The sequence below is a fragment of the Cricetulus griseus genome, chromosome 6 (genome assembly GCF_003668045.3).
Source record: "Cricetulus griseus strain 17A/GY chromosome 6, alternate assembly CriGri-PICRH-1.0, whole genome shotgun sequence".
In the NCBI taxonomy this organism is placed as follows: domain Eukaryota; kingdom Metazoa; phylum Chordata; class Mammalia; order Rodentia; family Cricetidae; genus Cricetulus; species Cricetulus griseus.
This window is the reverse complement of record NC_048599.1, coordinates 116,368,976-116,383,744: the sequence shown is the minus strand read 5'-3', so window position 1 is coordinate 116,383,744 and position 14,769 is coordinate 116,368,976. Positions and strand designations below refer to the sequence as shown.

Genomic DNA, 14,769 nt, shown 5'->3' with positions numbered 1-14,769 from the left:
AAGGAATCCTCGTTTTGTTGTATGCTGATTAGTTCCACAGAACTCAAGAAGTATTCTGAAGTGTATTCAAATGCTATCTCAATCACTGCTTTCGACCTATTACTGAACTGTTAACACAATTTCTAATCAGTGTTTAAGAAACATAAACATTTGGTCTCCAGCACCATGGAGGGAGGGAGTGGAAAGAAGTGAGATAGGAAAAATAAAAACATTTAAGTAGCAAAGAGATAAGAGGAGAGTTGGCATATGAAAAACGTACCTATTTACTAGGACTGAGTGCTGTTTTGGTACATTTGAACACTACATAGTGTTCAAATCAGACTAAGTATATCTAATGCCTCAAATAATTATTTCTTTGTGGTTAAAAATATGCAGCATTCAAATTCTTTTTCCTAGGTTTGAAATGTACACTCTATTATCATTATCAACCACCCTCCTGTTTTCCAATGGCACACCAGAATTTACATCTCCTGTCTAACTGTAATACATGGTCCACTGACCAATCCTTCCCTATTTTGGCTGGCTTGCTTGCTTGCTTGTAGCAGTGTCTCCCTGTGCTGTCTGGCTGGTCTTGAACTCTTGGGCTCAAGCCTTCCTCTCATCTTAGTGTCCTGAGTAGGAGCACAGGTGCATGCTACCAAGTGGCCTTTGTTTCATGGACTAAGTCTATACATCAAAATCTATTACATCAAAATATCTATGACTTTTGTGTGTGCCCCAAAAATACCAGGTGGCCTCAGCTGGGCATAGTTACTAGATGGCTTCTACTGCTCGATATATGTTAAATAGGAGTCTAAGGAGTCTATTTTCTTTTTGATTTATAATCTGTAATGCTCAGCACCAGATTTTTATTATCTTTCCTATTATTTATCTCTTTCAATTAGGCATTTTGTACCTAGATTTTACTTTACAATTGTTGAGTGTATTGCAAGCAGTTATTTTTTTTTAACTCTTAGTAAATATATACAAAGCAAAAATGCCTTTTATAAACTATACCGTTGGCAGGTAACACAATTAAGTCATAAATAGGAAGTTGGTGATCAGCACCCACGTCAGCCATGATGTGATAAGAATACTCCAACTCAGGGTACGTTATGACCTTATAGAATGTTATGGGGGGAAGGACAGCATCTCACATTCAGGTCAATATCTGAATTATAGTAGTGGTGGTCTGTTGGTGAGTAAAATCTTAATGGCAATCCATTTCTCTATCAGCTCAGAATAATGGGTTTTATTATCTGTTTCCAGTATTCAATCATATACCTATCTGGGGGAATGAATAAGATGGGGAAGAAAAGAGAGATGGGGAGGTGAATACGGTCAAACCACGTGATATACTTCCATGGAGATATCTTTGTGAAACTGATCACTATGTATAAATGCCAGTAAAGAAAGAAAGAAATGTGAGATGAGTCATTTAGGGAAATATAAATAAATGTGTACAGAGTTCAGAAAGTACACCATACAGAAAATCCTAAATAGTATGATAAATTTCACTAAATATAAAAAATAAAGAGGTCTGTGTACCCTACACAGCTTAAGTGCTAGAAACAGGAAGAGAAAAAAATCCAAACAAGGTTCTTAACCCTGCTGCACAAGTGTTCATTTCCGCCCTCCCTCTTTGCTATGTTTGTCTTCCCCCTTCTCCTGGCTCTTTCCAACTCTATCCCTATTCCATTCTTCTTTTCTCTCCTATCTTGATTCCATCACAGATCCACCATGATATTAACTGAAACCAGAAAGCACTGCTTAATAGCATATGGAGAGGAAGAGTTTGTAGAGAACTTAGTTTCTAAGATTCTTAAGACTTTTTTTAGTAATGAGCATTAAAGCATTAAGTAAGTAATTTTAAAGGAGGTCCAAGAAATGGGTCCTCAGAAATGTCCAGCAGAAGCCAGGTAAGTGGTGGCACACGAACTTTAATCCTAGCATTCCAGAGGCAGAAGCAGGATAATCTATGGGAGGTCGAGGCCAGCCTGGTCTACAAAGTGAGTTCCAGGACAGCCAAGGCTACAAAGAGAAACCCTGTCTCTAAAAAACAAAAACCAAACAAACAAACAAAAAAGAACTGTCCAGCTGAAAAGTAATGCTAACTCAACCATTCCTTCCAGCCCTAACAAGAGTCCGCTTCCTCCTCTGATCACCTTCAGCACTAGCAGGACAGGATCCAAAGAATTGCACTATCTTTAACAACATTCATTGCTGAGAGCTGTCTAGACAGACTCTAGATATACAGACTAGGCTGTACCAGCACTGTTCAACAGAAGCAAAATAAGAGCCACCTGAGTAATTCTCATCTAAATGTTCTCACAGTAACAAGAAGCAGTAAAACTTTTGTTTTCATTGTCTTCAAAACCCAGCTTGTATCTTATACTCAGAGACCTCCTTGACTGTTACCTACATTCAATGCTACATGTATGACTCCCAAGGAGGATAATGGAGGGAGGAAGGGAAGGAGTGAGGGATAGGCATGGCACACACACAGAGAGAGAGAAAGAGAGAGAGAGAGAGAGAGAGAGAGAGAGAGAGAGAGACAGAGACAGAGAGACAGAGACAGAGACAGAGACAGAAAGTGAGACAGAGAGAGGGGTTAGAGACAGACAGACAGACAGACAGACAGACAGACAGACAGACAGACAATAGAATAGGAACAGATCCAAAAGGTAAGTCTAAAGTTCAACAAAATAACTCCTAGGACACATAGTACTGACTTTTCTGCAGAGTTGGCTACACTCACCAGTTTAATTATTTGCCTCCTTGGAAGTTCATCAATTATATAAAGCAGACCCCTGTATCCCAAAGAACTCACTACAGGGCATGAGCCTTATGTCTCCTGTGATTATAACAAGACGGGGAGCCACTCTAAGCATTGCTCTTCCTTGAGGAACCTGTACAAAACAGACATATTCTAATGCACACTGAGCTAGGGTTTATGATTTGGAGTTGGAATACATTTACATAACAACATGGAAAGGCAGGATTCATAATTGTACAGAATTAGGATTGACTTTGCCTTCCTACCTTCCTTCCTTCCTTCCTTCCTTCCTTCCTTCCTTCCTTCCTTCCTTCCTTCCTTCCCTCCCTCCCTCCCTCCCTCCCTCCCTCCCTCCCTCCCCTGCCTGCCTGCCTGCCTGCCTGCCTGCCTGCCTTCTTTCTCCCTTCCTTTCTTAGACAGCTGTTTGGTGGCTTTCAAAAAGAGAAGTTCCACTCCAAAGCAGCTTTCCATGAAACAAGGTAGGGAAAGGAGGAAGCAATAAAAGTAAGAAAGGACCAGAGAAGCCCAAGGCTTTAAAATGCCTGATTATGTCATGAGCTAAAATTTTCCTGCTGTGTGTGCATGTTTGTAGCCCCTCAAAATGCATGGTGAATGAGCAAAGACCCTCACTGTGTACCTGTGATGGTTAGCTAGTTGCTCAGGTAGAGTCTCGGTGAAGAGCTGTCTCCATTGGGTTAGCCTCTGAGCAGCATGTCTGTGGGGAACTATTTTAAGGCTACTGTGGGCATCGCCATTCCCTGGACAGGGAAATCTGAATTGTGTGAAAGGAGAAAACTAGAGCAGAGCAGGCAAGCAAGGGAGCATTCATGCATTCATTTTTTTTTCTCTGCTCTTAACTGTGGAGGAGATGCAACCAGCTGTTTTAAGTTCCTGCTGTCTTCACTTTCCTACTGTGGTGGACTCTAACCTGGAATTGTACATGAATACAAACCCTTCCTTACTTTAAAGTTGCTTTTGTCAAGGTATTTTATCTCAGCAGCAGAAACGAAACTGGGACAGTGCCCTCATAAAAGAGATAGCTAGCCTTTCCATCATAGGACACAGTGAAAAGGCACCACCTATGAGTAATATGTCCTCAGTTGACAGCAAATCTCCCACCCAGCAGCACCTTGAACTTGGCCTTCCCAGATTGAGAACTATAAACAATAAACGTCTGTTGCTTATAAGGTATCCAGTCTGTGGTATGTTGTTACAGAAGCCCAAACAGACAAAGACAAAGCCATACTCTAACTCATAGCAAGCTTGTTGTGGTTTTGAGGCATAGTTTTCTGTAGCCTGGGCTGGTCTCAAATTCACTATGTGGTCAATGGCAACCTTCAACTTCTAATCCTCCTGCCTTCACCTACTAATTGCTGGGAGTATATGCTTGTGCCCCATACTTGTTTTATCCTGACAAATTATGATTATGTCTTATTCATTTACCTAAATAATCTTCATAATTAGCTGAACCTAATTATCTACCTGTTTTACACATAAAAACACAAAGTATGTCATATACTGTCTTAATATATATTAAATTTTGATGGGAGACGTCCTTCTGTGTATATGTTTCTCTTATTGGTTGTTTGGCCAGTAGAGGCAGGAAGATAAGCAGGGCTAGGAGACAAGGAGAATTCTCGGAAAGATAGGCAGAGAAGTGCCAGAAAGAGTCGCCATATGGAGACCAGGAGGAAAGGGCACACCAGGCCTTCTCCAGTAAGATAAGACCACTTGGAAATATATAGATTAACAGAAATGAGTTAATAATTAAGACAGAGCTATCCAATAAGAAGCCCTAGCCATCATCCAACAGTTTAATAATTAATACAGTGTTCGTGTGTTTATTTAGGGGTGAGAAGGGTGGCGGGACCTGGCAGGACAAAGAAAAACCACCCGCAACAAAATTTCCCCCAAATAAAACTACTGTATAAACTGCAGGTGTTCTGGTCAGCTTTCCATAACTGCAACAAATCCCTGAGATAATCAAATTAATAACAGAAAAGGGCTATTGGGGTTGGCAATTATGGAGGTTACAGTCCATGAATCATTGCCACCAGGGTTTTGCAAAACATGAACACAATATACAGCAGTGTCTTGGGAACAGGGAGCAGAAGATGACCAGTTATCTCACAACCAGGTGTGAAAGAAAGAGAAAGGGTAGGGCCCACAAACCTCTTGGAGAGCAACCCCCCAATAATCAGAAGGCCTCTTGCTAGACCCCTCCCCTTCTGCCACAGCACTGAGCCTTTAACACACTGTGGTTTGTTGTAGACAAATAAAACTATCAAAGGGACATAGGTCTCTGTTTTGTTGACATTCTACCAAAATTCTTCATTATTCAGAAAATACAATCACTGAGAATAGAGCATATGTAATTCCAATACCAATACAACACAATATAACAGTAGTCACTAGTTTTTGAGATAGACAGCTGAATACACACAGGTATGTGTTAACAGTAGAGTACCCCCCTTTTCCTTACACCATACCTGAAAGTGTGGATAGCACCAAATTCTAAACATACTACTTCCCCCATCACAACCATATTCTGTGATGTTTTATTTGTAATATGTTTCATTAGTCACAGTGAGGACTAGAAAAGTGACTCTGTGGGTAAAGGCAAAGCCAAACAACTTGAGAAACAATGGGTGGAAAAGAGATCTGACTCCTGACAGCTATCCTCTGACTGCCACCCTTGCCACTGCAGGCTTACCTCCATACACCTTCACACACAAAAAATAAACAAATACATTTTAAAATTAGGCACAGTACATGATAAAACAGAATAAGCATAATACTATACTATAATAAATATATTCTGATGGTTATGTAAAACTTAGGAATTGTTTATTCTGCAACTTCCAGTTAACATTTTGATCACATTTATCATGAGCATCAAAACAGTGGGAAGTAAATGCACAGATGATAGAGACTAAGGTACTTCACAATATCTAATGTGCTTGGGCATGACTGACAGCATAGAGCACATTTGTTTACACACATTCCTTTATTGTTAATTACACAATTGACTATTTCACCTCCACACTTATTTCTGGTGGGGTATTACATGTTATCTTTAAAACCTGCACGCAAGTGCACACACACAAAATCAAGACACAATATGTATCAGAACTGCACATTAACGCAGTCAAGGGACACTGCCTGTTACTTATTATACAAAGGGTGTGTTAAGTATGGCAGGATTAAGGACCAAATGTTTTACAGTAAGCCAAAGAATACACAGCACAATATCCTAACCAAACAGCTGTGTGTCACGTACCTTCCAAACTCGGGGAGGGAAAAGCCATCACCATTAGCACAGGAAGGATCATTACTCCATCTACCATTGTATAACTGTGGAAGGAACAAGAAGAAATGTAACTCAGACAAAAAAAAGAAAGAAAATCAACCATAGGATGACAGTAAATCAGACCTACCATCTCCAAATGCCATTGAGGGCCCTTCAAATAAACCCAACAGAAAATGCCTTTGTGTTTATAGCACATTTGAATATTCTCTTTTCATGGATGTGAACAAATCTTCAAAGGACTTAAGATTTCCCTCTGGTCGGTGACTTCTTCTAGGCTATGTTTCTGAGGCTACCCACTCCCCACAATGAAAAACCCAATAAGAAAATAAAAGGAACAAAGTTGAAGATAAAATATTCTGAAGGGCTGTAGGTTTGAATTTTAACCTACCTTATTGAGCTTGACATTGGCATTATAGTAAAAAAAGACAGGGGGGCCCAAGATCATGACTCTAATATGATGTTAAAAATACAAAATCAGATAATTCAAGGCAGATCACTGTGAGTGAGCCTCACTTCTCCTTTAAAGGTTTGGAGGTTGAACCTAGGCCATCAGAAAATCCAAGAAGAAAACAAGTAGTGTCTCTTACAGTGAATCTGCTGCAAAACACTGCATTTCTACATCAACCTTGAATTTTAAAAGGCTAGCATTTTAAGAGGCTAGATACAAGACAGGAATACTGACTGAGACGTGAGGCTCACTGATTTATTTAAACTATCTAACCAATGAGTCCATGGACACAACCATCTCTGGCTTCCCAGCACTGTGATTACAAGCATAAACCACCATGCCCAGCTAAGCAGTGGTGGCGCACGCCTTTAATCCCACCACTCAGGAGGCAGAGGCAGGCGGATCTCTGTGAGTTAAAGGCCAGCCTGGTCTGTAGAGTAAGTTCCAGGATAGCCAAGACTACACAGAAAAACCCTGTCTCTGAAGAAAAAGAAAGAGAGAAAGAAAGGAAGAAACAAACAAACAAACAAACAAAGAAACAAAGAAAGAAAACAAAACCCCACCATGCCCAGTTTCTTCATGTTGATACAACAAACACTTTACTGACTGAGCTCATCCTACGTCAACATTCTTCTTGGTGATCTGTTTATTTACCATACTCCCAGTTAACTATGTTCAGAGAAAGGCTTGGGGTAGGGTGGCAGTTAAGATTAAATGAGGAGCCAAGCATGGAGGTGCACGCCTTTAGTCCAAGCACTTGTGAGGCAGAGCCAGGCAAGTCTCTTGAGTTCAAGGCCAGCGTGGTCCACACAGTGAGTTCAAAGACAGGTGGGTCTACACACACACACACACACACACACACACACACACACACACACACACACACACACACACACACACACACACACACACACACACACAAAGATTAAAAGAGCAGGTGGTGTTGGAGTCCCAAGGATGGCATCATTGACTTTCTCAGAAAAGGAACAGAAACCTAAGTAACCACTCTAACTCACCGGAATGTTCTCTGCTGCATTATGAAGCAGTATGAAGGAAGACCTGCAGGAGCTGAACACATGCTTTAACATGCCATTGGGCTCTGCAGACTAGGGGCAAGGAGTGTGTTTCCACCTCCTGAAATTAAGCTTAGAGGCAACCAGCAGTATGACCAACCTAACAGTACATGTCTTAGGTATGGGGTACACAGGAGGAATTATTTGGGAGGCAGAGGCAGAAGAATGGCAAGTTCAAAGTTAGTCTGGGTTATATACAAGATCAAACTAAAACTTATACATACATATATACATACATGCATACATATATACATCAATTTGATTTTTCTTGAAGATTATGTGACCTAAGTTACTGTGCTATAACAACAGGAAAGAGATCAATGCTTGCAAGTCCTCTCCACCTGAAGTGATTCAACTCCCCATTAGTGGTCTAATACCCAGAATTGTTTTTCTGGCAGTCCCCAGCAGTAGACATTCAATTCCAACATGGTTACATGCATCTGAGAGCCACACAAAGGAACTCCTTAAACTGGAGAACAAAAACACTCAAAGCTTGCTTTCATGACATTATTCTCACATACTAAAGTCGTAAATAACTGACAGTGTTACTTGGCATCCTTCTCTTTTCCCTGTGACAGTGCAGGGAGCCAATGGGGTACCTTTCAGAGAGACTGCTAATGAAAGGGTAGTCATAACTGGCTTCCGGAGCTCTTCTAGTGAACTCAAGGGTGACACTAGCTTGCTATAATGAAATGAACCCTCCCCAAACGGCAAGGACTAGAGCAACAGTGAAGAAACTAGAGATTAATTGCATCAATGATACAAGCACCAGAGAAGAGCACGAGAACACAGACCCTGGCATCACATATTCCTAGCGGTTCCTCCTTCACCACTTTACTGGAGAAGAGCAACAGAATTCGGGTCACCCTGACATAAGGTAGGCTCCTCAAACACAGAATTTTAAGATATTTGAAAGTTAGACTTTGTGTCCCCTGTCTTATGTAATAAACATTAGATTTAGTATCTTGAGATTTTCATTAGTAATATGATTCTACTATTAGCAAATCTTTAATCTCTTCAAGTTTTTGTTTTACATATTGCTATAGTGTAGGCTTGGTCCTCAGGCTCCCTCGGGCTAGCACTACTGGAAGACAATGGTCCTTTTTTAAAAAAAAAAGATTTTACTTATTTATTATATATATAACATCTTGCTTCATGTATATCTGCACACCAGAAGGGGGCACCAGATCTCATTACAGATGGTTGTGAGCCATCATGTGGTTGCTGGGAATTGAACTCAGGACCTCTGGAAGAACAGCCAGTGCCCTTAACCTCTGAGCCACCTCTCCAGCCACCCGACAATGGTCCTTTTAAGAGGTAGGGCCTAGGAGGTGTCCTAAGATCACTGTGGGCATGCCCTCAAAGGTGGTTATATACGGCCCCAACACTTCCCTGTCCTCTGTTTTTTGGCCACGAGGAGAACTGTTCCCTCTACCACCTTTCTGCCACTGCCGTCCAGCACTGCCATTGGAGGCATAAAAGCAATACATTCCCCCTCCCCCATAAACCCCTTCATTTTCTCATCTCAGGTAGGTTATCCCCAAGACAGAAAGTTGATTGATATACATACTCTATATCGCATATTTTACAGTTTATATTAACACACATTGGGGGGTATAAAGTGTGGTATGTCTTGAGGACTTAAGCTACACACTAGAACAAAGTTTGAGAACTCCTGGGAAGTCTGGAAAGCAAGGCAAGAATGAGAACCAAGCTAAGACACTAAGTCCCCTGAGTCCCTCTTCAGTCACACTGTCACCAAACCTTCTGTACTCCCCCATCACCCTTGGCCCCCTCAGCACTCCCATCCTATTCTTCCAAGTTCTACTGCCCATCTCTTGAGCTTGCTACATTATCATACTCCCTGGGGTGAAGCTCTTCGTTCAAGGCCCAACCTGGCTGAATTCCTGCTCATTCTTCAACTCTCCACAGAAACATCATTTCCTGACCTAAAACCCTCCAACACTCTGTTCTCATACTGTTGGTTTCCATCCCTATGAAACACAATGAAAAGTGATATATTCTTACCTACTGTACTTTTCAACCAAGTCTCTCTTACCAAACTCCAGCAGCAGAATGTACAGTTGCATCGTGTTCATTAGAGCTCAGCCAAGTGGGTGCTCGCTCGTTTACTACTTAAAATTCTCCCGGGCTTAACACTCAATTTAACTTTGAATTATAAAGAATTAGCACCACCCCCATCATACACACCTACAAAGGGCAGGAAAATTAAAAAAAAAAAAAAAAAAAAAGTTTCATCTCTGTTAAGAGCCTAGTTCAGGTAATAATAAAAGTCAACAGTGCACACTTCAACATAAACAATGCTTTGATAATTTATAAAGTCAGAACAAATCATCTCTGCCATATTTCCTGTGTCAAAACCCAACAAAAGCCTATGTGCCCCAATATACCAATTACCATCATTATTATAAGCTGATTTAAACTTATAAAAAAACAAAATAATAATTTATAATTTTAGTCCCTCAAGCTAATCTATAAATTAAGAGCAACTCAAATCACACTTACCCGTGCCCCCCTTCCCCCCCTAAAAAACCCACTGGAGAAGAAAAAGAGTCAGCAACACTTGCTGGCTACCATTTGCTTCACCTGCCTACTAATTGGCTACTAAAAATTGCCCTCCAAAGAAGGGAGGAAGCATGAGGAGAGAGAAATGAGTTGGGATTTCCTGATCATGTTTTAGTGATGAGAAACATCAAGCCTGGATGTACGAGTATAGAATCCTGGCACTACCAGCATGCACTAGGTTGAGACAGCGGCACCAGCCTGGGCTACCCAGCAAATTCCAGGCCAGACTAGGCTTATCTCAAAACAAACAAACAAAAGATCAATTTGCTAAAGTACTGACCTAAAACACAAAGTATCTATTTCTAGTTTTAAAACATACAGAAAAGAACATGCTGTTTTTTTGTTTGGGTTTGGGGTTTGTTTTTTTTTTTTTTTTCCTCAAAGTAAACTTTAGATTCTTTTGCTCTTGGTCATAGAGAATGGAAGTGGTAATAATTCAATAATCCTGAGCTCAGGGATTCCTCAAGTACTTTTCGAGTTTACTGATATCAGGCTTCCTCATGCTTCTTGAAAACTGCTGAGTAACTGGTATGTGGGCTTTATCCACTGATATTTACTATGTTAAAAGTAAAACACTCTGGGCAATGGTGGTGCATTCCTTTAGTCCAGCACTTAGGACACAGAGGCAGGCAGATCTTTGTGAGTTAAGGCCAGCCTGGTCTACAGAACACGTTCCAGGACAGCCAGGGCTACACAGAGAAAGCCTGTCTCAAAAAAACAAACAAACAAACAACAAAAAAAGAATAAAGTAAAACATAATTTATAAAGCATATTAACATTTTAAAAAATTTCACCGGATAAAAAAAGCAAATTTGAAAAAAATATTATTTTATTTTTACAGAACATGTATACAGAAAGAAAGTGGCATTAATTTACATTGAACAGGTCTCTACGTTTGGCTTGGAAGAAGCCTTGATCTATCTATGATTCTACTACAGTCCATCTGTTAGAGCATGTTGCTGGCTAACATACATACAGAAAACTCAGCCTGAACACAACACCGGATCTAGAGAGCCTTTCAGAACGCTGAAAAATGTCTCAGGGTCCCCAGGGATTCTGCGGCAGCACTTCAACAGTCACTGTCTGTCTCTGTAAAAGATCTGTCCTTTGCCACTGCATCAGCAAGGGCTCCAGGTATTTTGGACTAAGCACCTGCCCAACACCTGACAGAGTGTCAAAAACGCCTGGAGCCAGTCCAACATCAGAGAACTCTAAAAGTCTAGGAGGGCTACATTGGACATCTTTTAACATATGAATAATGTTTTGTACAGACAATTAAAAGCTTATAAGAACATGTTGAGTGTTATAATGCTAAGAAGGTACTAACACAGCTCATCTCCTTTTGGTTCAACTGCCAAAATCCCTGAGCGAAAAATGACACTACCCACGGTTCCGCAATCTCTAGCAACTACTGGTAATGCTTCAGACACAAGCAAGGAAATCAGCACCATCTCTTTCAATGTCTCAGGCCCATCCTCAGGGCAGAAGAGAACTACTTTCCAAACACCATGGTACTTTTCACACTCCCATTTCTAGATCTGGGTGAGGCCAGCTGAAGAGTTACTATTTCCCCCAGTTTCTAATATGATATGTGTGGGTTCAGATCAAGTTCAATAGTTATTTTGTTCATCAAAATGTTATATCTGGGGTTGGGGGAGAAAAACCACAAATCCTCTGAAGTTTGCTACCAAAAATATCATTTTGATACTGACCACAGAATAATCAATGCATAATAGACCTCTGTGTTCAACTTTCAGAACTCATATTAGGCAACATAATGTAAAACTATGGAAGGCATTAACGGATGGGTGTTCCTACAATCTAGACTTCTACATAGCATGCAATCTGCTTTCCATAAGAGGAAAATAATCATACAATTCAAGGAAAGTTTCCTTTGTCTAGCTGGTCGGCCTACCCAAATTCATTTGGTTGGCCCATGTATTGAACCTTCCTGAAAAGGGAATTTCTTGACACTATTTTATTTTTAACAATCTTCGAGTTAAAAAAAAAAAAGATCTTGAAAGACAGTCAATAATCATTCATCCTGCTTTGAATGACTTTTATATCATCCAAGTGAAGTCATCTTTACTCTAACCCTGTTCACTCTTAAGGGCTCTTTCACTACTATTCATTGATGAATTTTTCCACCATGACATGTGAAGGATTTTTTGTTTTCTACAATATAAGAATTAATTAATTAATTAAAATAAAATCTACTTAACACAAAGGGCTGGGGCAGAGCAAAGAAAGATACTGATAAGTCAACATCATGTCAATGTCCCTACAGTAGTAGTGCACCCAGGTAATATGCCTGGCACTGTGTCTAGGGATAAATATGCATGAATTTCTTCCTAAAACACTTAGGATCTTCTTTGACAAATAAGAAAATGGATGGGTACCAGTGACTATCCCAAGCACATGAGCTCAAACCTAAGACCATTTGACCAATAACTATCCTGACTTGATACTTGAAACTATCACTTTCCTGAAATGGCTAACCTGTCAGAAACTAATCATCAGTCCAATCTTACCATCAACATTTGATCTAAACTAATCCATTCGAGCTTCATCCACCTTCACCTTTCCCTTGGAGAACAATCTTCTACTCACGGTGCTTTGAGCCACCCTTCAATTATGTCCTCTTTCTATTTCTCTATAGTCAGAATTAGTTTCGAATACTCTGCAACCTCCAATAATCACCCCTCAGCACCCTGACTCCCAGAAGAAAAATCTCAATGTCAAAGAAGCTATTTGGGAAAAACAAGACTTTCTTGCAAGTGTGTTCATGTTCCCTGTCCACCCTTAATTCATTCATCAATTCTCTCGTAATTCACACCTCAAAATAAATATGGAAATTAGTATAAGGTTTATTTGAGGACAAAGTAAATCTAGTAATACATATTTTTAAATGAAACTTTGAAGGAAGGCATACTTATAACAACCTCCATCTAGGATAAAATCCAGCCATTCTGGCCAATTGGATAATGTAAAAATAGACACCATATCCCAATAGAGAAGGAGCTAGCCAAGGGCAACTTACTCCAAACACTTGGGCCTTTGGGAGGGGTGAAAGAGACATGAGCTGTCAGTAGTGGCTGCAAAGAGAGGCAAAACTGAAGATATCATACCATATAAGTTAAGCTGTGGTCTTTTCTTCAGTTCACAAATGACCTGTTAAATATTTTTAACACCACACTCTGACCTGGCAATGTGCACGCTGCCAGGGCTTCATTTTATATAGACTTCACTGCTGCTGGAGGCTTTCTGGTAGGGTGTTACCTTCACAATATTAGCATGTAACTTGATCTTTTGCCATAGATGAATACAAATGGCTCCTTGGACAAGTCTTATAATAGAACTGAAAACCAGATCCCGGATCCGTTCATCCTGTGGTAAGAGGAAATAATTATGGATCATTTCAGGAAAGAAAGGGTTTTGAAGGAGTTCCCCTTTGAACATTCCAGCTTCAACAGATGCACACCAGATACAGCTATGAGGAAGGAAAAAGGGGGATAAAATATCATCTGTAAATTGGGGGAGGGGTGGTAATTGAAGGAAGGTAAATGAAGGGTTTAGCCTAGGCTGCCATGCAACCAAGAATTAGCTTTTACTTTACCACTTTTCTTTACCTGTATACAGGGCAAAACTGACTTTGCTCTCCCTGACACAAATGAAAACTCAACCTTCGCTGAGATGCAAGCATTTTGGTTTCCTGCTGCGTGCCTTCCTGATAGCTCAAGCCTAAGTATTACCTTTTTCTTTCCAATTTTATTTGTATGTAACACATATGGACATGGCCACATGGCTGTGTGAGGGCATGTATGTGGGGAAACCAGAACATTCACGTGTGCATATGCATGTGGAAGCCAGATACCAGCACTGGCTATCTTCCTTGATAACTCCCCATGTGATTTTCTGAGATGAGTTCTTGGAACCTGAAGCTCAGGTTAGGCTGGCTAGCAAGCCCCAGGGATCTGCCTGCCTCAGCCCCACCTTAGGGCTGGGCTCAGAGACAGCACCACTGCTCCTGGCTTTCTATGTGGCACAGGGATTTCAAGCTGAGGTCTTAGGCTTCCAACGTTTTCTGTGGTCATAGAGAATATTTCCTACCCTCTTTTTCCCTCCTTCTGGATCACACAGCCACAGCTCTCCAACTTTGTTTCAGTGGGCAGAGTGCCATCACCTCCAACCTGTTCAATGTCGTCCTCACTGCTTTCTAGGGTCCCACCCCCTCTCCATTTGGTCGGAACAGTATATTGGAAATTTTCTTCTGTTATCTAAAGGTAAGAGGGGCTTCCTTATTTCCTCCATTAAAACTTTTACATTTGGATCTCTAGGTCCATTTGAAATACCATCTCCACTCCTAGTTCTCCATTAGACGAGGTCTCCAGTTTCTTATTTCTCATGTGCAGGCCTGTCTATCCTACCAACAACCGGACAAATGGTATTCTGTGTACCTACTGCCACACACAACTGTCCTGATTCTTACTTGGTCTTGTGAGACAAGATCTAATGGTCTAAGATGACCTGGTACTTATTTTGTAGCTGAGGCTGTCCTTGAACTTGTGGTCCTCATGACTCAGCTTCCTAAGTGCTT

General features: G+C 40.7%; 1 protein-coding gene across 3 annotated transcripts in view; it reads right to left on the bottom strand.

Moving 5' to 3' along the window:
* The window catches only part of Acvr1 (activin A receptor type 1), a 119,240-nt gene that overhangs the window by 47,302 nt on the left and 57,169 nt on the right, over positions 1-14,769 (bottom strand). For all 3 annotated transcript variants that reach the window (XM_035446227.1, XM_027420394.2, XM_035446228.1), the window contains one exon: positions 6,036-6,109. In XM_035446227.1, coding sequence (XP_035302118.1) covers positions 6,036-6,102 — 67 coding nt within the window. In that variant the 5' untranslated portion in view covers positions 6,103-6,109. The remainder of the gene's footprint in view (positions 1-6,035; positions 6,110-14,769) is intronic.